We start from the raw sequence: 23,201 nt of genomic DNA on the forward strand, positions 1-23,201 counted from the left end.
TACCTGACCTACCTAGTTAGAATCGATATGCCCTAACAGCTATCATGCTCGCGATGCTAACTCGGTTTCACAAGCCAAGGCATGCGTTCTACTGAGTACTCGTTCTGGTTTATAAGTGCTTTCATCATTTTAAGTGTTTAAAATCAAATTTTTTTTTTTTATTTTCTGATTGGGCTGCATATATCATTAATATTTGTGTACAACACTTCTGGAATATAAATTTTATATACCATATATATTCTCTCTATCATGAGGTTTTGAGTCATGTTTCAATTGTTTCAAGTTTTCCCTTGTTCCTGCTTATATCCTGCACGCACTATTGTAGATTGGCAGGTTACCGCTTATGCTGGGGAATTGCCTTTCCTCTTATCTATACTGTATGCATTTCGTACTGTTTGCTGGTCTTCCATTAATACATACATTTCAAAATGATGTCATATATTATCTGAAGGAAAAAAAATCTGATGTTTCAGATATTTTCAAGCAAGATGCATAAAGCAAAGGGGCATCAGAAAGCTGTGAATCTCTGTGCATTTTAGGTTGCAGCAGTTTTTTTTAATGTGATTCTGAAGTAGGTACGCATGCCGGTAGATCTTTTTCGGTCTCACCTGTTCTTCTTTGGTATACAGTTGGAAGCACTCGTCCAAGGTACAGCTGTGCTGCTGAAGGTGCTGTTGCTGCTGGTTCCTCACACTCTCTGCATCCTTCACCACCTCCTCCTGGATGCTGCCAAACAGACTGAAGGAATAATAATAATTATTAAAAAAAGTGGCAGGACTGTGACTCCAGTCTGAGTTTGAGTCATTTCATAGAGAAAGAGAGAATCTGTGTCTGGTTTCAGATCTGAGCATTTTAAATCAAAAACAGGAAGGCTTTTCAGCTCTGTGTGCATGTCTGGGCAAAATGTGCTTTGATTTACACTACAGGCATCTATACCTATGGATAATACTTACCACTCTTTAGAACTATGTTCCCACTCAATAACCAGCTTCACATGAGGAGGTCCCCCTGGGCCACATAATTTTAGAGCTCTATGGAAAGAGAGAAACAACCAAATTACTTTCCTTTCTGGCCACACATCTTCAAAAGTTTTAACCCCAAAAAAGACACGGACAATACAGCCTCAGTGACAAAGCTCCTTTGAATTTTTTTTTTCCATTTCAGATTCATACTCTCAGAGTCTCGGAGTCTGCGGAGGGGCGACAGATGAAGCCTGGCTTTACCGCGGAGACCAGCGTGTACAAATCCAAGCTTGGCTTGGTTGCTCTGATCTCATTAAACAGCATCAGCATTCAATAGCTAAATAGTTAAGGGAGAGCGCCAAAGCATTTGATTTCTAAATGCTATCAGCAGGCGTTTTTTGTTTTTCCGAGAAGATGATGAATTACAAGTGATGCATTGCAGTCACGTTAAGATTGAGTGTCATTACTTTTGAAGCCGTGTTCATATTTCACATTGAAACAGTCGGGAGACTTCCAGCATCACCACATGTTGACTGAATCTCATTATGAGCAGTTTTCTTTCACCCTCCAAAAAGATCTAAGGTTTTCACACTGTTCACTGTGAACATGAGGTTCACTGCATATAATTGCATATTTGTGCTGCAGAAGCTGAAGACACACCTGAATATAATTAGATTTATTTTTGAGGTATTTGAACTTTGGGTTTTTATTTTTCTGACAAAATAATTAATTTGATCAGTCTACATTTGATTACCAATAGTTGTAATTCTCTATTTTCCATTTTTAGATAAACTAATGCTCCTCTTACATTTATGAATATTATCTCCCTTTCAAGTGATTTATTCGATGACTTCATGTCACAGACAACTCTGTGTCAATGAGGAATATTATCTAAAATTGTTTAATAAAAAACAAAACAAAACACAAAAAACAAGTCTGCAATCTCAAACACCAGAAAAAAAACCAAAAGTTGTGAAACATTAAGTTGGCCAAATAATTAGTCCTCAAATTAACTAAATAACTTTTCTTAATCATTGGTATAAAGGAGGCTCATATGGGGCACTGTCCACACTGGATGATTTTCAACCATAAGTGATAAGAGTCATGCAACAGCTGTTATTATTGTTCCTATTTTCTTTTTTTTTTTTTTTTGCCAAATTTGTATTTGACAGCTGGCAGAAAAAGTTGAGGAGCTTCATGAACCATAGAAACTAAAATATCAGCTAACAGTATAATTACTCATGACCAGATTGTGAATTATTTCTTTCGCAGGACGGTATAAAATAAAAAAAATGTAAAAAATCACTCACAATAACTGGACCAAACAAGTGTAACAAACATAACATTTTGTAAAAGCAGAATTGACTTTCACCCGTCAACAGTAAAAGTCACATGTTGCACACAAGTAACGTCTGCACTGTTGTTAACATCTGTAAATACATATGTCCTTGTATAAAGACCTGTAAATTTCCTACCTGCTATATTTATAATGACACTAAACTTCACTTCATTTCAGAAAATTTGCATTATTACCTGATAAATATTTGTTGTAAATTCCATGTACAGTAAAACCCGTGAGGACGCCCTAAAATCCAAGGCCAAGTGTTCCCTGAAGACAGGTGTCATCTCTTCTGAGGTACCGTTCACGATGACAAATGTCTCTGCTGTAAAGGGGGAGTGAAACTTGTGCACAGAGTACACGTGATGTCAAAACTGCCATCCATCCTGTGTGCTAAGGTCTGCCCTGACCCTCTGCAGTCGACTGCGCAGGCCAAATTTTGTGACCGCCCGACCTTTCCGCGTCAGGCAGGTTGTCCGCTCATTAAAGTGTGTCAATAGTTAAATTAGTGCGCAGTGACGAGTCCGCCCAGTACAGGGTGTCGGCTCTTACCGGGTCCGCTTGTCAGAGGTTCTACTGTATTGCAGTGTCATCATGATTTCATAACTTATTTGAAATATGGCATGCAGGGGAAAAAAAACACATTAAAAATAAAGGCAACTCAGTTGGTTTTTTGGGGGTTTTTTTTAACCGAGGTTTGAACTGAACCATAAGTTCAGTGAAATGTTATATCACTAGATATTGCACTACTTTTGGGGCCACACAGTGGTGCAGTGGTTAGTGTTAGTGGTGATCCAAGTTCTTTCTTTACGTACTTTTCTTTAAAGCCCAGTGTCATCTTTTTTTTTCTTTTTTTTGTGTGTGTTTTTGTTTTGTGTGTCCACATAGCTCCAGCATTTTCAGAGAGTGAATCTAGTAATTTTTTAAACCAGCTCCCGGAGTGGATGAATCTGAAAACACTCACACTATTCCATGTGATATATGTATGTCCTACAATGCCACTAAATCTTTGGCTTAAATAGTAAAAACCTTGATATTTCTTAAATGCCAAAATCTAAATAACAAAAAAGCCCTTGAGGTTTAAGTGTCTCTATGAATTAGAAATGAAACAGTATTGTAAAAGCTCCTGAGGTGCTCAGTGATCTGTTGGTGCATCTCGGTGTTTCTGACTAGATTTTTTTCTTTCTTGGCAGTTCAGCTTCCTCCTTCAAAAGACAGGTTTGAAAGGTAAATCTGTGACTCCAAATGATCTGAATGTGATTGTGGCTCTTGGTATTTTGTTGTTAATAGATAATAATCAATAGAATAGCTGGAAAAAGGATATAGAAAATGGGTGGATTTGGACACAATGGTGCCTGAAAACTTTCTGTACTGATATCAATACCCAGGTTAGCTTCTGTGTTAAAAGGTGACAGTCATGCATGAAGGAAGCAAAGTTACATTTGAATCTGAAATGCAAATCTATTTTATATAGACACACGCACGCGCACGCACACACACACACACACACACACACACACACACACACACACACACACACACACACACACACACACACACACACACACACACACACACACACACACACACACACACACACACACACACACACACACACACACACACACACACACACACACACACACACACCATTCATAGCTGATCTCATTTGTTGCTTTGAGAGAAGGCTGACCTTCTATGCAGATGAATAGAGAAACATCTGAGAGCTCTCTGCAGCACCTTCTTAATTACACATAAGGAACAAAAGGCTTATCTTCACACTGATGTCACTGATGTACACTATAATCTTATTAGGGTGCCGTTCACTTCTGAAAAGAGCAGCTTTTCATTTAAGGGTCAAAGTATCCTGCCTGCTGCAGCTCAGTAATAATACATTTGTGTATTCAAAGAAATAACTCTATAAGCCAGATATCACTAGTTTTACTTGTGTCTACATGAAGGAAGAAAGTGTCATTTGCGATAGTGCTTCCTCCTCTAGCAAATTTAAAAAACACAGCCATATGGAACATGCACTGCACATGTGTGTGTGTTGGAGTGTCAGATGTCCTTGGTATAATACAGTAGAATCTCTGAACATACACTGTGACCACAACAAAGAAAAACCTTGGAGTGTGAATATAACGGTCATTAAAGCAATATTTTCACCAGTCTGGTCCACTCAAGATGAAACATGACTGCATGTGGTCCATGTAGACATATAGACAAACAAACAATCAAACAAACAAACAAGTAAATAAATACATGTTTTTTTTACACACATATTTCTATGTGTGTCAGTGCATGCACATTTCCCACCTTTCAACAGCAGGATGGTGCAGTGGCCTGCTGTCCTGCGGGGACAGGTAGTTATAGGAGGCTGATCCACCCACCACTCGGATTTTAAACAGCATCCCGACATTCTGCAGACAGAGAAGTGAACATTAAAAATACATCTGAAAGCATAATTAATGCTTTGTGAGTGTCATGTTTGAAAAGCTTATTTCGGGATGAGTTTTTATGTTTATGTTCTTTTGGTTTGGTCTGTTTTCAACAGATGCTTCATCGATGGCAGATGGTGGTTGTCCCTGGTGCAAAGCATACTGTCACAATCTACAGTCGATCTGTTTGTTAACCATTTGCGCGAACCAAAACGGAATGTCATAAGATCCATTGTTTGGGATGAATATAAGAATGCAAGCATACCTTTAATTTTTGGTGGAATTGAAACTAATTTGGACAATTTTAATGCAATACAGCAACATGAATATCTACATTAGATATTTATCATGATTATTAATAAGGGTGGATATCAATATTACAAAAAAATCAAATCTGCAGCCTCAGATTTAAGAAGATACAGTAATTACCAAAAAAGTAATGTGGATAGTACACTTCAGTGTTTATAATTGTTTAATCGTTGCTTTAGCTAAGATATTAGATGGCAACCGTGAGAACTAATCGAGAACTGCGTGAATCGCAAAAAAGAAATCAAACGAAGTCACCAGAGCAGAAGAAAACCCAAGGAACAAGTTCAGTGAGTGTTCACCCAGAGAGGGAAGGTGAACTCCAGAACAATAAAAATAATGAAAGAAGGGAGAACTAGAAGTGAATCCATTGTCACATTTTTCACATGGCCAGACCATCTTTTAAGAAAATGAAAGGTACTTTTGCACGACTGTAGGTCCTATTTAAACAGCTGCACACTGATGATATATATTACTCCACTTTCAAGTAATGGAAAGACAAATTCATTGATTCAAATTATTCCATGTAGACTTGAAGCATGAGAGGATGTCATTGTGCAGGGCTCACCTCGAGCCCAATTTGATCTTTGTCTGAAGAGAATTGTTGACTGTTTTCTGACCGATGCTGGTAACATCCTGCAATTTCTCAGCATGCACAATTTCTGCAGCCTATAGCATGTACGCTTTGATGATGTAAGCTTTTTCATGATGAATAAGATCACAACTTTTCTCTGCTGTATCACTGATCTTGTTGTACATGTACAGCTCAGTTCTGGGTCTCAGTATCTGCATTTTGGTGTTTATAAGTGTTTTTATACTATTATTATTATTATTATTATTATTATTATTTCTGATTGAATTCTGTCCAACTGATAGAACAGATTGTCCATGAACCCTGAATAAAAACTGCCGGGCATGTTTATACAATATCTTTTCATTCAGTCCATGAATCAATCCAATCATGCTTTGCACTGTTCCATGTGCCTGAGAGGTGGACATGGTCCCACATTCTGTTTGGCAGATGGATTTGTTTCCTTGACTAATCCAGCTTGTTGTGTTTCTTGTGAAACAGTCTTTGTTCAGAGTTTGATAAAGAACAGATGAGTAGAGTGGGTTTTTTTTCTTCCTTTTTGTGATGTCGCTGCAATTGTCCCCTGTTTTGAACTGGTGTGCTTTGGCACCATTTTTTTTAAATGTTATCTTTTTCGGTAACCTTGGAATGAAATATGACAAAGTAGGAAGAAACTAGAGGTGTAGATGTACCATTTACATGGAATCTGACTGATAATAAACAGTGTTACAGCACTGGCTGATTTAATTATTCAGGCCACAAAGATAACACAGAAGTGTTTACACGGTACAAATGTAAGCAGATTACTGGCCTTTAAACTTCAGTTAGTGTTGGATTGTCTGCTATTTTCATTAAAACAGTGTGATCTCTTGTCGACAAAGTTGGAAATCAGTTACTTATACTGAAAATATTGCAGTTCTTATCTCTATTTACATTTTTATACTTCACGTGGTGATGCTCCAGGTCAGATTAAACTCGCTTTACAGCCAGTTCTGCAATGCTGACCACATATTTTGCATTCTTTCCCAAGAGGGATCTTATAAACTGAACTTATGACCTCAGCATACAGTTGCAACTTATTGAATGCTGACCACTAAAAACAAATTCCAGCACAGGAAACACATTATGAATACATGTCAGTACATCCACCTGTTTTCTAATTCTAAACTTAATCCTGCAGGATTTATAGAATGATAGTTTGTGGTCTCTCTCAATCATATCTGACCTCCACACTCGGAGAAAATCATTTACTGAGAAATCATAACTTTTCTGTTGCGGGTTGGAATTTTCTATATCAGGTCCTGGAGAGATGGGGATTCCATAAACAGTCAATCAAGACATCAAACCACTTTACGAGGAACCCACAGCCAGGATTAAAATAAATGGCCATTTAAAAGACAGATTTACTTTACATCACAGGACCCATTAAGGTTGTTGCCTCAGTCCATCTTTATTTCCCATCTATTAGACAAAGTGACAATTTAAAAAGGGGTTAAAATAGGAAAACAAGAACATGTCATAGAACTGTTTGCAGACAACGTAATCACGGTTCTTTAGAACCCAGACCACACCTTTCCTAACTTAATGATAATTCTTGAGGATTTTGGCCAGTTGGCTATAAATTAAATATAACAAAGAATCAGGTTATTTCCTTCAGCAGGAGGACAATCAGAGTGGATGAAAGGCGGAGGTGGAGAGGCTGGGGAAAAGAAACAAGCAGCTTGAGGAGCAAATGGTTGACCGAGAAACGAGGTCCGGACTCAGCAACCTTCCAACTGGTGAATCTGTCTGAGGGCGCCGAGGGTTCTGACGTGCGCACATTTTTGGAGAGCTGGCTGCCTGAGGTGCTGGATATGACTTTAAATCAGAATCCTTTGGCGTTGGAGAGAGCTCACCGGGTCGGACCGAGGAGGGATGCCAACGCACCGCCGAGAACAGTGGTTATGAGGTTCCTCGACCATCAGTAGAAGGACATGGTGTTAAGAGCCGCAAGAGTAAAGAAGGAAATACTGTACAAAAACCAGAAGGTGAGATTCCACAACGATGTCGCTACGGAGGTGCACAAACTGCGGAAACAGTTTGACGCCATAAGGGTACTTTTTCAACTATCTTCAATTGTGGAACTTTATTAGGAAACAACAAAGCAATCTTTTAAAACTACTTAAATCTTAAACAACTTAAAAAGGCCTTAATCACTGAAGACAGTCAGAAAAAAGGAGCAATCTCGGAATTTTATAATTTACTGGTGTCAAACGCTTCAGAGAACTTGACCATTAAACTTGAGGCATGGAGAAAGGACCTAGATATAAATCTGTCTCTTGAAGAATGGCATTCTGTTTGTATAAAAGCCCCAAAACAAACTATTAACTCAAGATTAAGGACACTACAATATAAATGGCTGATGAGAGTTTACATCACTCCAGTTAAATTTAATAAGTACAACCCTGACATCCCAGATACTTGGAGTAGTTCAAGTGTAATGAAGAAGGGTAATGAAAAAGGGAACACTGTTCCACTGCATTTGGGAATGTAGAGTAACTCATTAATTTTGGGATGCAGTTACTCAAATATTAAAGCACATTATCTCAAAAGGCTTAACTAAGGAACTTGTTTTTTTATTTTGGGAATTTTTCCCAAACATACTAATATACTAAATCAGAACGTTTAATTATTGACACAAGTATACTACAAGCCAAACATTTTTGTATTTTGTCATTACTTGTGAAGAAACAGAAGCACATACATATATGTGTCTGAGAGGTTGTGTGTTGTAAAAGCTAAAAATAATAAATACATTGTTGGAAAAAAAAAAAAAAGATCCTGAAACGCACGGGGAGCCAATGCAGTGGCTTTAAAACAGATGTAATGTGCTCCTGTCTTCTGGATATCACATATTGGATATCAGACGATTGTCTGTATTTAACTTTCTTACAATGATACGCAACCGAGACTCATGTACTTGTTTCAATCCATTCCAAACATTATCCCTGAAATACAATTCAGGTCCTGGGACAAATTAATATATACATTTAAAACACTTCAATGAAATCAAGATGAGGGTGGACTGTCGGTACCCATCTTAAAAAAGGACTTCGATGCTGCACAAGTAAGATTCTTGGTATGTGCTTGCTGCCCTCTATACCAGGGAAGGTGGAAAGACAGAGTGCAGCATAGAAGACTACCATATCCAAACAATATTCAGAGAAAAGGGGATGAAACTACATCAAGGAAGCAAAAACAAATTATGAATGAAACATTGAGTGTCTGGGGGGGAAATGGTTAAAAAATATAGTATGGACAGACAGTAAACTCTTGATCTGGCATGCCTTGGACCCAGATTTTAAACTGGTAACTAATGATGATGGATTCAAAATATGGAATGACAAAGACATCACTGCACTGTTGCACTTATCCAGGGCAAAACACTTGCTTTGAATAATTAAATGAGGAATTTAAACTAGAAAAAAAAGACTTCCTCAGATATTTACAAATCTATTCTATACAAATAAAGATGACTATGGAAGTTTGAGGACGGCAATGCTGTGATTGAAATTCTAAGTGCAAATTGAAGTGCAAGAAAACATTTTCGAGACTTTACCAAAGCCTCCATAAACTGAAAGGTAATCACACTGATTTATAAAAAAAAAAGTTAAATTGAATTGACTTAAAACTAAATGGGGGGAAAAGAATTAAGGATAGAAATAACACAGGAGGATTGCCATTCAATGTGGAAACCACAACACTTGTCACCTAACTCATGGCAGTAGAGAATATTTGGCTGGAAGAATTTGATCCATGACTCCATTACACCTCAAATTAAACAGGCCAACTCAAACACAAAAGCAATGCTGGAGACAAGGTGAGCAGTTCAGGGGTAAAAATATGTCCCACTCTGAAAGAGATTTTAAGCTATCACATCCCCCTTGATATGAGACTCCTATATCTGGGTGGAACTACAGATAATGTACTCGCGGAGAGTGATCAGCACAGTACCGATATTAAAAAAAACCAAAACCTTTTCTTCTGCAAACACATGAAGTTAATTATACTCGAGGAGAGATCAGATTACTTTAACTGAGCATACAGAATAATACATTAGTTCTCTCATAGGGGTTTAAAGGTGCAATTGGAAACCTACACAAACACCCATGGATTAATTATCATTGGATTAATAAAGTGCACATTTTGGTCTAATCCATGACATGACATAGAAGAATTGTAAGAAGGAGCCATTGCGTTAATGAGGAGTTTGTTTTGGAATAAATTCAGGAACTAAGCCTTTTGCCCTGAAGGGGAGCTGTCAACACCAGCAATCTGGGCATGGGGGCAAGGTTTCAAAGCTCTGGACTGCAGTTAATAAATGAAGAGTGGAAACTCCACCAGACTATAATGAATGTAAACACACCATGGCTGAGTGAATGTGGATGAGTGGCACAGCAGGGAGCTTGCACAAGTTTTACTTTCTTCATTGACTTTAAACTTTCTAATCAGATCAGGGCCATCAATTACTTGGAAAACAGAGCATTTTATAAGTGAATATTCTGCTACATAAACAATCAATTTGTGTTGGTTCAGGCCAAAATAAACCATGAGTTGTTAGTCTGAAAACGTTTTTTGATCAATTTAAAAAACATTAAAAACAACTTGAAGGTGTGCACAATTACAAAATCTAATACAACCAAAAATTCATATGAGTCATGGACTGCCTATTATGTAAATTGCCTAATTTGTTTACAACTTTCTACTTAAGAAAAAAGTTTACTTCTTGTTTGAATGCAGTTAATGAGGAAAACTGTCAATGCAGTTCAGTCTAATCCAGTCTAACTAGACTTTACTTAATTTAGGAGGTTCTGACCTGAGGACGGCTTTCAAATGTTTTTTTTTTTAAGTACAACAACTTTGGCAACAAGTATCAGAAGATCGTGATTTTGAAAATCCGATTTAAATCCTGATTTAAATCTCAAAAAAGTAGAATTTCACAACATATAACTGAAAACATTGTAAAACTGCACACAATAGCATTGTTTTACCTTGTGTTACCTTGAAACCCTTTAAAATGCTTATGAGTAATATGGATTATTACAATCATAATTAATTATTGTAATATCTGGACGAATAGTATCACAGGGGAATTTGGTTTTTTTTCAATCCCTGGTTGTAACTCGCTGAACACACCTCTAGATGGCACCAACGTTTTGCAGATTGGCACAAGGATTTTAAAGACGACATGAATTATCTCAGAAAGCACTCACACTTGCTGCTCTCTATAAACAAACACATAAAAAAAAAAAAAGAAAAATTAAAATGAAAAAATCAGACAGTCCAGCATATCGTTTATCTCAGACTCTCACATCATTACTCTCTTGAAGTTGTTTGTTTCTTTGTAGTTTTGAGCTTTTCAGTTCAAAATGAGAACAACAAAGTATCAACAGAAAGCAAAGCCTGCTGGATATAGATGGTATCATTATCTTAAAAAAAAAAACCTTGAATCAGCCTATCAATCTACCTGAGGACTCCGGGCTTGTATTACAAACAAAACATAGCCGAGGGTAAGTGAGGATTCACAGTCTGTGTCAGACCAGACAGATTTCCAGGAGTTAACTATGGAAGTGAGATAGCAGTCAGCAAATAAAGGGCTCATATTTTTCTTTCTTTCCCTCCTCAGCTCTTTTATTATAAGGCGGAGAGCTGCTCGCTCTGGATAAGGCCACCTCAAATATTGCCTGTCACCAGGCCGTTGCCCATGGCAACCCGATGGCCAGCAGCAGGGCTGGCGTGTGTGAACGGGTGGCTGTACGTGGCTGTGCACTCGCGGGTGTAGAGCTATGGATTACAGCTTATGATGTACAGATCACTTGAACTGAGATTGGGGAAACAAATGAAGTTTAAGTGAAGCTTTTCTGGGATTTTTGTCAAATCTCACAGTAAATACGGAGAGGAGGAAGAGGAGAAGAATCTTCACACACAAGACTGTCTGAACACAAGAAAAGCACATCACAGCCGCAGGATGTCAATGCACATTTAGAATGTTAGCAGGTATGCATTTGGATATAATACAATATAATACAAATATTCTATTTTCAGTCCGAATTGCAGAACAGTCATTCTACTACTGTGTTAAAATATGGATTTGTGGTTTGAGTGGGTGGTGACATAATTCAGTTTATGCTCAGCACATAAAACCATTATTACTCTCACATAAAAAGGCTCACATTGCCTCTGTGTGCCCCCTTGTAAACATAACGTCCCCAGTTGTAATCCAGGATGGCGCAATTAATTTAGTAGAAATCTTTCGGTGATGAGTGGTTTACAATGCAATCAGATTTAAATGTTTCTTTAAATCAAAGACAGACACAGAGGCAAACATGCTCTTAAAACAGGTGCAACTTAAATAATTAACAATATCATTGTTTTGTTAGATATGCCTTATCTCAAAATATATCACGTAAAAGGTATCAAGCAGCTTTCTAAATCTTCCAATGTGATAATTATGACTACACACAGGTATATCATAATTAGTAAAAACATCTTACCTTTTGAAAAAGTGTGAATATTTTGAGACACTTTTTAATTACTTTTAAGCTAAAACGATGAGAAAAAAACACTGAATTCAGTCCACAAGGAATGAAAGTTAAATTGGCTCACACTCCACTTACATTACAGTATTCTAGTTATTTGAAATATTTGAGGCACTGCTGCCTCCCTGTGAAAATGATACTGTTTTTTGTTGAATTTGCATGTTCTCTCTATGCACGCATGTGCTTTTCGCCACATACTTTGGTTTACTCTCACAATCCTTATGCACGTGTATTAGGATATTTGTGGTTTCATTGTGATTGTATGGACAAACTGCAGCCCTCTTTGACCCTGAATCTGTTGAAGAAAAAACGGTGTTTTAATTGCACATTAACTAAACTGGAGCAGCACAGTATTAGTAGTTTGAGGATAGAAGCTTTCAATAAATCAAACAACTACATATACTTAATAAGCAAAACACTTTTGACACCATGCTGAAGCAAATATTTAAGAAAACAAGTCCTCCCCTCCAAATATGTGAACTGCAACAACAAATAATCACTCAGACTGCAAAACAGGGAATCAATTCTCACACCTTGACAGTGTGATGAATAAAAAAATTAATTTAAATAAGTATTCAACAAAAACACGATGGAACACTATTTTAGTGTGTCCTCTTTTTTAAAACAATAACTCCAGCTCCACAGAGAATTGCATTTGGCTTTGCTAGAGTTTACTGCAAGTGGCTACAAGGTCCTGAAAGCTGTGAGATGACAGGTGGAGTATGTTTCTGTTTCGTGGGGGTTCTGGCATTACCTGTGCCTGAGATCCATTCAGCATCAGGTAATAGAGCTTGCTGAGAAGGCTCTGTTGAAGCTGCTCCCAGGAGACATTTCTGTCCTCCAGCATGAGGAATGGAGGCCCGAACCTGACCGGGGACAGGAGAGGAAATCAAATAACTTTGGGATTACATGAAAAAAAAAAGAAAGACATTTGTAAGTGATTTCTATTAATATTTTGGAAATTAACCAACTAAAAATCATTACACTGCCTTTGAAACTCTTGATTAGTGAAAAAGTAAAAAAAGGCAACTTTTATTAAGAATCTGGCAAAAAAAAGAAAAAGAGGAAAATAATCACCTTATCTATAAAAATGCCTGGTATCAAGTACATCGAGTAATTACTTTCCCTCTTGTCCTTCATTGATATTTTGAAGGCTGTTGGTATCAAGAAACAAGCAGAGTAGATACAATTGTTTGCTAAAAGAAACAACTGTTTCTTTTTAAGTTAACCCTGAGTGCAGGGGTGGATAGAAACATTGAGAAGTTAAAAGGAGAGGAAATGAGGATGTGTGCCGTCTTAAAACAAGTATTCAGGATCCTAAATATATCATTTAGATGCATACCCTGACAGAAAAGTTTCAGTTTCAGAGTAGTAGTTGGTTTTCTGTATGTTTTTTGTCAGCCATCATTCTTTGGTTGCTATGAATTGTGTTTCTCTACAAAACGTGTGTTGCATCATGGTGAACGTTAGAGAATGAAGCCAATACTATGCGCTCAAACTTCTTGCATCTGTTATTTTAAAAGACTGATCTCATATCCCGGATCATCCTCTCACCACAAAAGCAAGGTGTTGAGGAGCAACAAAAAAAAAAAAAAAAAAAGGTTTTCCAGGTTGCCTACAGAGATTCCCAATACAAACATATTCCAGGGTCATTTAGAGCACTGACTATGAGCCTGTAAATGCACTTGAGGCAGAGAAGTTATTTACTCATTCTAAAATCTTCTGCAGAGTTAATGAAAGACATGTTGAATATGGCTTTTATTGCATTATTTTAGTAATATACTGCATCACTGAGATATTTACTACAGAGGCACAGCTGAGTCATGTGGTGTGTGAACATACAAATCTTCAAATGTCCAATCCCGACATCACCAAGCCTTCAGGAACGTCTGCTATGAGTTTCTGTCCATCCACTCATTAGTAACCATGTTAGCGTGAGCAACAACACACTTACTTATCCTCACGCAGTTAGGAGCCATATGATCGGGTCCCAAAGGACACATGATGACTGAAACTGGATCAGTGCGGAGATTAATAAATCTTTCTTTGTTGCAGAAATAGATTTGACTATATTGATCCTTGTGTAGAAATCTGTATAAGTCCGGAGGATTGCTAATGGTGATAAGAATCCCTCCGTGTACAATAAGCTCTGCAGTAACACAAGATCACCGTGCGAGTATGACTATAGTCCTCACCGTGCACACCTCATTAACGCAGTCTACCTCTGGCTGAATACCTTCATGAGAATAATGTTCTCAGTTACAAAGCACACACAGTTTCATAATGAGTGCAGGAACAATATAGAGTCCGATATTCACAGCAGTTTATGGAATATTCAGTGGAAAGGCTGAAAGCATTTCTGGAGTGAGAAACATTACACTTTCATTATGTAATGTGCCACAAAAGCATGCTGACATGGTGTAAAAATGGACAAGATGTTGAATAAATGAGACAAAAACAAACGTGACATCTTGAGCACACCTACATTATCAGACGGCCCACCAGTTTCCTGCAGCGTCACTCACTGACAGTAGTGAGCAAATCTAGAAGACATCTGAAATGTCCACGCATGAGTCCATAAATCCCTGTTCAAGCACAATTGTGACACTCAAATCCTCTTGTTTTATCAGTGACTTGAAGCTTTCTCTATTCGACATGCTGCCTCCAGTAACAATTTGATCCCTGATGAGATATTTGGATGTTATCAGTGTTTCCTCTGTGATTTAAATTATATTCATCCATTGTCAAGAAAAACATTTTATGGATGCAAGTGACTACATCCAGCTGTTTATTCAGTGACATTCATCAATTCAAAGAGCATATTTAGCTTCCCCTAAATTTTTGTCTTTAGTCAATAAGGATTCCAATTTTGAGATTATAATGTTAGGTTTTCATTCATCATACTCTGTCATGCTCTATGTCATCGGTCGCTCTCTTCAGTTCTCCTGTATGTATCTGGATAAGAAATGTAGAGGCTATTTTCCGAGATTGTTCAGTTAATGGTCTTTTATACTTGATGAGTTCGTAACATGAACATAACCTTCTGTGTAGCAGGTTAGGCATTCATCACAAGTTACCATGGCAACGTATCTCGAGAAGTTAACCACCACTGAAACTCCGGAGTAACTGAGTGGGACAATTGTGTTCCTGTTAACATATGACATACAGGCAACATACTAACAAAATAAATATGGCTGCCTACTTTTATTAAAGTGACATGTGGCAAACAAGAAAAGCCAGTAAACAAACAAATAAAACAAACAAACAAACAAGACAAACACATTGTGTGGCTCAGCTTTATGTTTTTGCATTGTCAGCTTCTCGCCACAGCTGGATGAGATTTAAAGCTGCACAAGCAAAATAAAAGCAGCTTAGTTGAGGGAATTAAAGAAACGGATACACTGGCCAGAGTCTGAACACATGTAAGATGTTGACAAAGAGGGAAAGAAATAGTTACACATAGTTGAGGAAAGGTTATGTCTGCTACTGTAATTGTACAAGCTCAATTCAGGAAATTCTGACATATGTGAAATGATCCCCAAACGCAATCCAGTAAGAAAAGTTCAGCTCTTCTGTGGAGTTTCACTGGAAGAAACCTCACGTTGGAATGCTCTGATTACAGCAACTGACTCCACAATAGTAACAACATGAAAAATATTCAGATTTTTTTTTCATTTGCGTACCTGACCGCTTGCTGGCCCGACCCTGAAGTGTTGCAGATGAGGAGGAGGACCTTGGAGGAGCTACCGTGGTTAAGGTATTCAGAGGAGAGGGTGCCAGATGGATGTAACCTCTGATCATTGGGACCGGGTGTGGAGGAGTACGGAGAGGAGGGGAGGCTGTGGTGATACCCTGCAAAGAGAAGAGGAAGCGGAGAGTACCCTTTAACAGAGGCTGATATGCATGTTTGTAAAAAGTGTAGAATGTCATCTAGCAGCCAATGTGGCCAACATATTTACACAATCATGTTGTTATAACAGGTAACTGCAAAAACACATTTGTCTTTCAACCCAAAATGCTGCATTGAAATAAACAATGATAAATTAAAAAAATAATGCACATTATGTTTTTGACAGAATGGCAGCTGTTGCTCAGGCATATTTGATATTGTTTACCCAGAAATGCTATGATTGTGCCCAGTCTGAGAAGACGACCTCATCAAGGCATTGACCTCATAAGATGTGCTTCTTCTTCTTCATGCAAAATGATAACAGAGCCCAGCACAACTCAAGTTGTTTAAGATTTCTTTAAATGCAGGTCCAATCCACCAAATTGTCCAAATATTACCAGCAGCCAACGTTGGCCTTCAGTTTTGGGATTTCTCTTGATTGTGACTATATCATTTCTATATTTTTGTTTTACTGTGGACAGACTGGCGGCCTGTCCAGGTGTATCCTGCCCTCGCCCACAGTAAGCTGGTATCGGCTCCAGTGCGCCATGACCCTGAACTGGATAAGTGGGATAGAAGTTGGATTGATGGATGGATGTTTCATTTAAATATTATGGAGTGCTGTGTATGGCTGAGTATTGAAACTCTTTGCCAAATATATTTTAAAGAGCATTTCTTGTAAAACATTCCACAATTTCCAGACAGCAGTTTTATTTTTGTTGTACTCTTTAAAAAAAAAATCAAGTTAAGTAAGTCTCTGCATTCATGCATGTAAATGCCAAGTTAATCACTCTGCTATACTAGTTTTTAGGGTTTTTTTGCGTTTAGTGCAACACCTTTGAAAAGATGCTTCATGTGTAAAAAGCAGAGCTGACATTAAAAGATTCAATCAAGAACCAGTTATTTGCTGATAAATATCGGCAAAATTGTGCCATTATTCAGCACTTCTAATTTAAGTGTTGATCCTCTTATAAACAGTTTCTATCCAGCTGCAAAGCAAACACTAAAATGAATCAGGGTCACAAAACAGCTCAGGGTACCATAATGAGAAACAGCAATGTTAGGCTTAAAAGTCTAATGTGATGTGTTTGGAAAGCACCGCATCTGTGACCACATACACACTTTCACGCAACAAAAACATGCTGCTGTGATTAATAGAAAGTAATAGCTGAAGGGGATATGGAAGGCTCAACCTCTTGTCTCTCAGGAAACATAAACTTTGACATTATCAGAGAATTTAATTAAACAAACGCTTGCTTGATCCCTACCATGCAATTAATCATTGCCACCTTCAAAGTTAAACACACGCACACGCACAGAAACCTTAAAGACATGGTGAAGATGGAGGCTTCCATAAAAGCAGGCAGACAGAGTAAGAATGCATACACAGTTAATACATTTTCCTTCAGCGACAAGGACAAGAAGGACCACCACATCTGCACAACAGAAGTTCTGCAAATCTGAAATCAGTGAGAATAAAAGTGTTGATGAACAAAAGATCAGAAACATCAAAAACATTCAATACTGTTTGACAGATGCCTGACAGAGGATGTCTGGCAGTTTACTAATGGTCTGGTAACATATTTGGATCTTTGTTGTTTGTATATGAAAGTGTCCAACTATGGCCATGTTCTTTGTTGTGTCTACAGGGCACCCATCTATCTTCTGCTTGACTTTGAACTCAATGACTTCAATCTTATTGGAAAAAACCCCCCAACTATTTTAACATCAAGCAATGTAAAATTAGTTAAGTCATGCTAACAAATTATTATATATTTTTTTAATAATTAATTTACAATTTTGAATTTTTGGTGGAATATCTTTTACTTAAACATTGTTCACATTGTAATCAAACCACGCTGAAGTGAGTTTAGAGGTGGACGAGGTGGTTTGTTTGTTGGGAATACAAATGGCAACATTCACACGTCCACAAAAAGAACCACATTTATTGCCGCAAATGGAGCAGAGTTTGTTCAAACAGCAGAACATTTGTAGAAGGGTATGCTGGTTTTCCCTTAGATTTTCCCCCTGAACAGCAGTGTTTCTATAAGTCATTTTAAAACCAGAAGGTAGTATTCTGTGCATGGTGTGCAGTGTGATTTCACCCCCAATATCCCAGACGTTCTGAAAGAAGCTCCTGCCAGACTCTCATTCTCACACTTTCCTCCTCCTCCTCCTCGTCCTCCTCCGTCTCTCCCAGAGATGGACAGAGGAGACCCACAGGCAGGGAGAGGTGTTGGAGGAGTGGAAAGAAGGACCAGAAGAGTGACCACAAAACAGAGAGAACACAGGAGTGAGAAGAGGGGGCAGCATAGCTTTCTAATTTTAAACTGAAATTCCCAAAGTGAAGTGTGGGCGAAAAGGACGTCAGCAAGGAAATACAGAAGAAAGAAGCACTTTGTCCTTACATACATGTGCTGATTTAGGGATTGACTTATGAGATAATGAACGCTGCTGATGGCATTGCAACAATGTCATGGCGGCTCTTTTTGTAATCTGCTGTTTGTAATTAAAAGATAAACACGAAAAATTGAAGTCAATGCGACTGAACTGAGAGAGAATGAGAGAAAGAAGAGAGACAGTGAGGAGAAAGAAATCGGAACAGAAATGGCTCTTGAGACTGGAGGTGGTGTGTATGGCAACATTAATTAAACAGCTCAGTCCCGCCAAAGACAGTATGCCTCCTCTGGCACTCACTTTTCTCTTCTCTCACCATCCTTCAGTTCTCACTGTTATCTCTACTCCCCTTTATCCCTGACACTCTTTTTTTTCTTTTTTTCTTTTCAAAATCAAAGATTCTATCCATTTTCTCTTCCTTTTCCCAAACCTCTCCATTATCTGGCTGTTGTCTCCTGGTGTATGAACACATACATGAATCAGCCCTCAGCTTCACAGACATGGTCAGGTAATGGTAGTCGGCAAAAATGACTAATTGTTACAACAGAGGATAAACGAGTGGGTTTGAGATCTGTGAATGAAGGAAAGATTTATCTGGAAGGGCAAAGTGTGTAAAACTTTCCCTATTATACATTTTCACACAGTCAGAGCTGCAGTATGCTTTCATGTAGACATTTTCTGTCTGGGAGACTTGTACAAATCAAAGATCTTTCGACAACTTGATTCTTGTGTGATGAGAGTATCTGGAAAGTGACGTTAGAGCTCAAGAGGCTCACGTTAGCTACTGAAAGAGGGCATCTCTAACATGACGTTTAAAAACTTAAGTCCTACAGTATCACTGCTCGTATCTACAGAAGGGGAATCAATTAGATAACCTCAGATATCCGCTATTTCTTTCTTGGGGATTGTATTACTGTTAACGTCAATCTATGCACATACACAAAAGATCTTATTTATCTGGATAGACCCATTCTTCTGCTGCTGCAGGAGAGGAAATAGTCTTCCAACAGAAATACCTTATGAAAGGGACCAAGCACGAGGCAAAGGAAAAAGATGTTTGAAAAAATTATATACATTCTTTCCAACTCGATAAGAAAAGCTGCAATGTGCATTATAACAGAAAGAAAGTAATTGAAAAATGTTCGAGATGTTACCTTGGCGAAAAAAAAAAAAAAAAAAACTGGTGCGAAAGTTTAAGAAAGTATCACTCACTTAAGTCGGGGTGTTCAATTCTTTTTAGTTCAAAGCTCATATACAGAACTAGTTTATTTTTAATTGGGTCAGACCAGTAAAACAATTGTTTATGGTAAGTCCACTCCAAACCTTTATGACTTCATGAGTTTATTGTGTTTCATTTCTTTGGAGTTGTTTGCCAATTTATTGCCAACTACCAATATGCAGAGATATTTACACACAGCAGCGGTAACTTCGAATGACTTGCATTTTGGATCCTTTTCTCCAAATGAAAATCCATATGCGAGTCAATAAAATATGATCAAATCAATAAAGAACTGAATCGTTAAGCAGTATCAATAATGGAAATAGAAATGTAAAAATAGTATCAATTCCCATCCCTAAATAGCAGCTACATTCTTTAAAATATTGTCGTCTGCGTCAGGTTGGTAATTTTTACACAACACAATGTTTCCCTGAGGGCCAGAGCAAAACATCAGACAGGTCAACTTTGGAGTGTAAGGTTTATGTTTGACCCCCAGATGCTACAGCTTCAATACTGAACTGAATAGTGGTTTTGTTCTTCATACCTTAAGATGAGGAAGATTCTGTCTTCTGGGCCTTTTGGACTTCAATATGCATGCTCAACATGGGCATGCATGCATCCAAAATCCATCTCCAAAAAGCTTTGGCTACATACAGGATGGATGGATGGTTTAGGGTGATTACTGAAACACCTTCAAGATGAGTGAAAACTTGAGTCGTGCAGTGTCTGTCATTGTCAACAGAGCAAAAGTGTCTACATTCATTAGAAATGTATTCTTGATGATCTCTCTGCTGAACTCAGTCCACGCACACACAACGAAAAGAGCCTTGTTTATCCAAATAGCCATATTTTGCAGCAGTACCCAAGGCGATAGTCCTCGAACATCGTTGGCTTATTTTCTAAGTTGTCTGCTCGTTCATTAGTGGACTGCAAAAATGCAAAAAAAGAAAAATCAGTTACACAACACTGATAAACAAAAGAAGAGAAAAAAATAATTCCAGCGAGTCTTCGGCCCACAAAAATAACAAAACATGACACTCCCTCAAAATGGAGCCTGACCAGAGGAGTGACCCCTGTCAGTGCCCTCCACATACCTGACCAAAAATATCCAGGTGCATGTGGACTTGGTCCCCGACAAATTGCAGGTCGTGGCAGCAAACAACCATCTGACCACAAAAATGGCCCTTTATGACAGTGGAGCACCTGAGCTTCCTTCCAAGAGCAAAAATGATGAATTATTGAAGGCGGCTCAGCAGGAACGGAGTACACCTGATCCCCCCCCCCTCCCCATCATATCTCAATTGCACCGTGTTTGTTCTCAATTCTCTTCTTGGATACACAATACATACAGTGCACACTTCTGCGTCAACAGCCGACCCAACACCCACATTGTCTCTTCCTATTAAGGAGAAAAAAAAAATGCATAAAAAGAATGTGCTGCAATCATTCAAATCGCCCAAGGTGTTGTTGCACTGAGTTACATCATGTCTCAAATATTAGTCCAGCAAACCCCTCATGATAAAATCACAGTGCATGCTACCAACTCTTCAATTACTGTGTCTAGATGTGAAATATGGAGACTTCAAAAATTGAGCTACCAAATAAAGGTTTGGGTTCAAGTCGTTAAATCATAAGTTCTGGACAAAACAGAAGTTTGTCTTTCAGAATAAACTTCCAATGTTGAGAAAAATATACGATAAAGTACCGTAGTGAAAGCAGTCAACATTTGTATTTCAAACATTTTTCCATTAAGCCATTTTGTGACTTAAGAGCTTTTGAAGCCTGAAAACTAAATCTTCCAACAACAATATCAGTTTTGAAGTACAAGGCGCTTTGAGTGCAGTGCTCTGTGTCAGGAAGCAAAATGCTAATCCACCAATGTTGTTTATGTACAATGTACATATATTGAATTCAGGCTCAGCATTTTCCATTAACTTTCTGAAGCCTTTACCTTGAAAAAAGTTAAGTGGAAGTAGATCTTGAGCTGTTATTGGGATAACTTATTGTTATTTTATAGACAAAAAACATTGAAACATTTTGAAGGTTTTGCTCTGGGAGAACTGTCCAACTTTCCATAGTGTGGTTTTTAAAACCGCAGCCTACTGCAGAACAATAAAGCAGCAGGCTCATATTTCTGGTGCAGACTAACAAAGGGACAGACGATCTTTTTCATTTATCTGACTAATTGCACACATCCCTAATGTTGATGGCTCAATGTGACTGGAATAATCTACCCATCAACATTAGACCATCTTTCACTATGTACTTCTTCCTTCTCTGACATCAACTGTTGTTATCAAAAAGACCGCCTTGGCTCATACCAAATACTCCTCTTTGATCCTACTTGACTGCAGTTGATAATCATTTCTTTTTTTATTTTATCTTCTTGGCCAAATTGTGGTTGTGATGTGTCCTGTTTCAGTTTGATCTCATCTTAAACTTAAATGCATCTTAAGAGGTTTATCCTGGAAGATAATCATGTAACAACATCTCGTATGCAAACAGATGGAGGACTTCTTCAACCTCTTCCAGTACACTCTGCCTCGCTATCAGACATGATTGAGTTGCGCTTCGTGTTACACTGTACAGTACATTTTTCAACACGTCTGCGAGCAGAAGGCAATTATGCACAGTTTGTGTAGTTTGTAATAAGGAAGTTGAGTTGAGTGTAGGTGTTATTTCCCAGGTGAGTTGAGAACACTTTTGAGAGGCAGTCCTGGTGATCAGAGCACCGGCTGTAGACACATGAAATTTCTTCCTGCCTTCATTCTCTTCAGGTTATGCTAAATGATGAATCCTACAGAAACGGTGAGAGTTCCCCTGTGAATGTTCCTGGAATTTTTTTTGGCTTTTTTTTTTTTGCAGTCAGCTTGCTTCAGGTGACCTGTAACTGTCTCGATGGGGCTTCATGGGACATGTACTTTTACAAGGTTTGATTTGCATTTGTGAAGTTTCTGTATCAAGATGAGTCTCTTTTTTCATACAAAAAAACAAGTAATATATTTACATTATATTTAGATTTTTCCTTATCAACAGACAGAATAGAATTGTACAGTGTACTATTTATAGATTAGTTGCAGTATTCAGGATCTGACACTAATTAGAAACAAATAATTTCGAACTGACAATTTTATGCCATCCTGAGCCAAAAAGTAACATTTTCTACAACAATGCAACAAACAATCACTACATATGAGAGTTGTAAACAAAAATGATTGTATTTTGCTTTTCCTAATTGTAATAAATAAATGCATTACTCATTTTTAATCTTATTCTGGTTAAACTTTATTTCTGTTTGCACCTCACGATTGGAAAGCTGTGACATATTAAAATTCCAAAAGGCAGGGCACACCATCAGAAGACCTAGAGGAAACAAGATATCTAAAAAATGTGTTTTGTCCATAGTAACTGGAGAAAACCCAGTCACATGAAGAATGTGCAAATTCCCAATAGAAAGGCCTGGATTCCAACTGGGGTATTCTTGATGTGGGGAAAAGTGCTC

At 37.9% G+C, this 23,201-nt stretch overlaps 1 protein-coding gene across 1 annotated transcript in view; it reads right to left on the reverse strand.

Annotated features, from left to right (window-relative positions):
* usp43a (ubiquitin specific peptidase 43a) overlaps positions 1–23,201 on the reverse strand; it is a gene marked incomplete at both ends in the record, with an annotated part of 115,077 nt that overhangs the window by 20,412 nt on the left and 71,464 nt on the right. Inside the window, 5 exons of the mRNA XM_080520258.1 lie at positions 609–738; positions 954–1,031; positions 4,618–4,721; positions 12,949–13,060; positions 15,878–16,046. Of these exons, the coding sequence (XP_080376384.1) occupies positions 609–738; positions 954–1,031; positions 4,618–4,721; positions 12,949–13,060; positions 15,878–16,046 (593 nt within the window). The remainder of the gene's footprint in view (positions 1–608; positions 739–953; positions 1,032–4,617; positions 4,722–12,948; positions 13,061–15,877; positions 16,047–23,201) is intronic.

The sequence above is a fragment of the Blennius ocellaris genome (genome assembly GCF_963422515.1).
Source record: "Blennius ocellaris genome assembly, chromosome: 3".
Lineage (NCBI taxonomy): Eukaryota > Metazoa > Chordata > Actinopteri > Blenniiformes > Blenniidae > Blennius > Blennius ocellaris.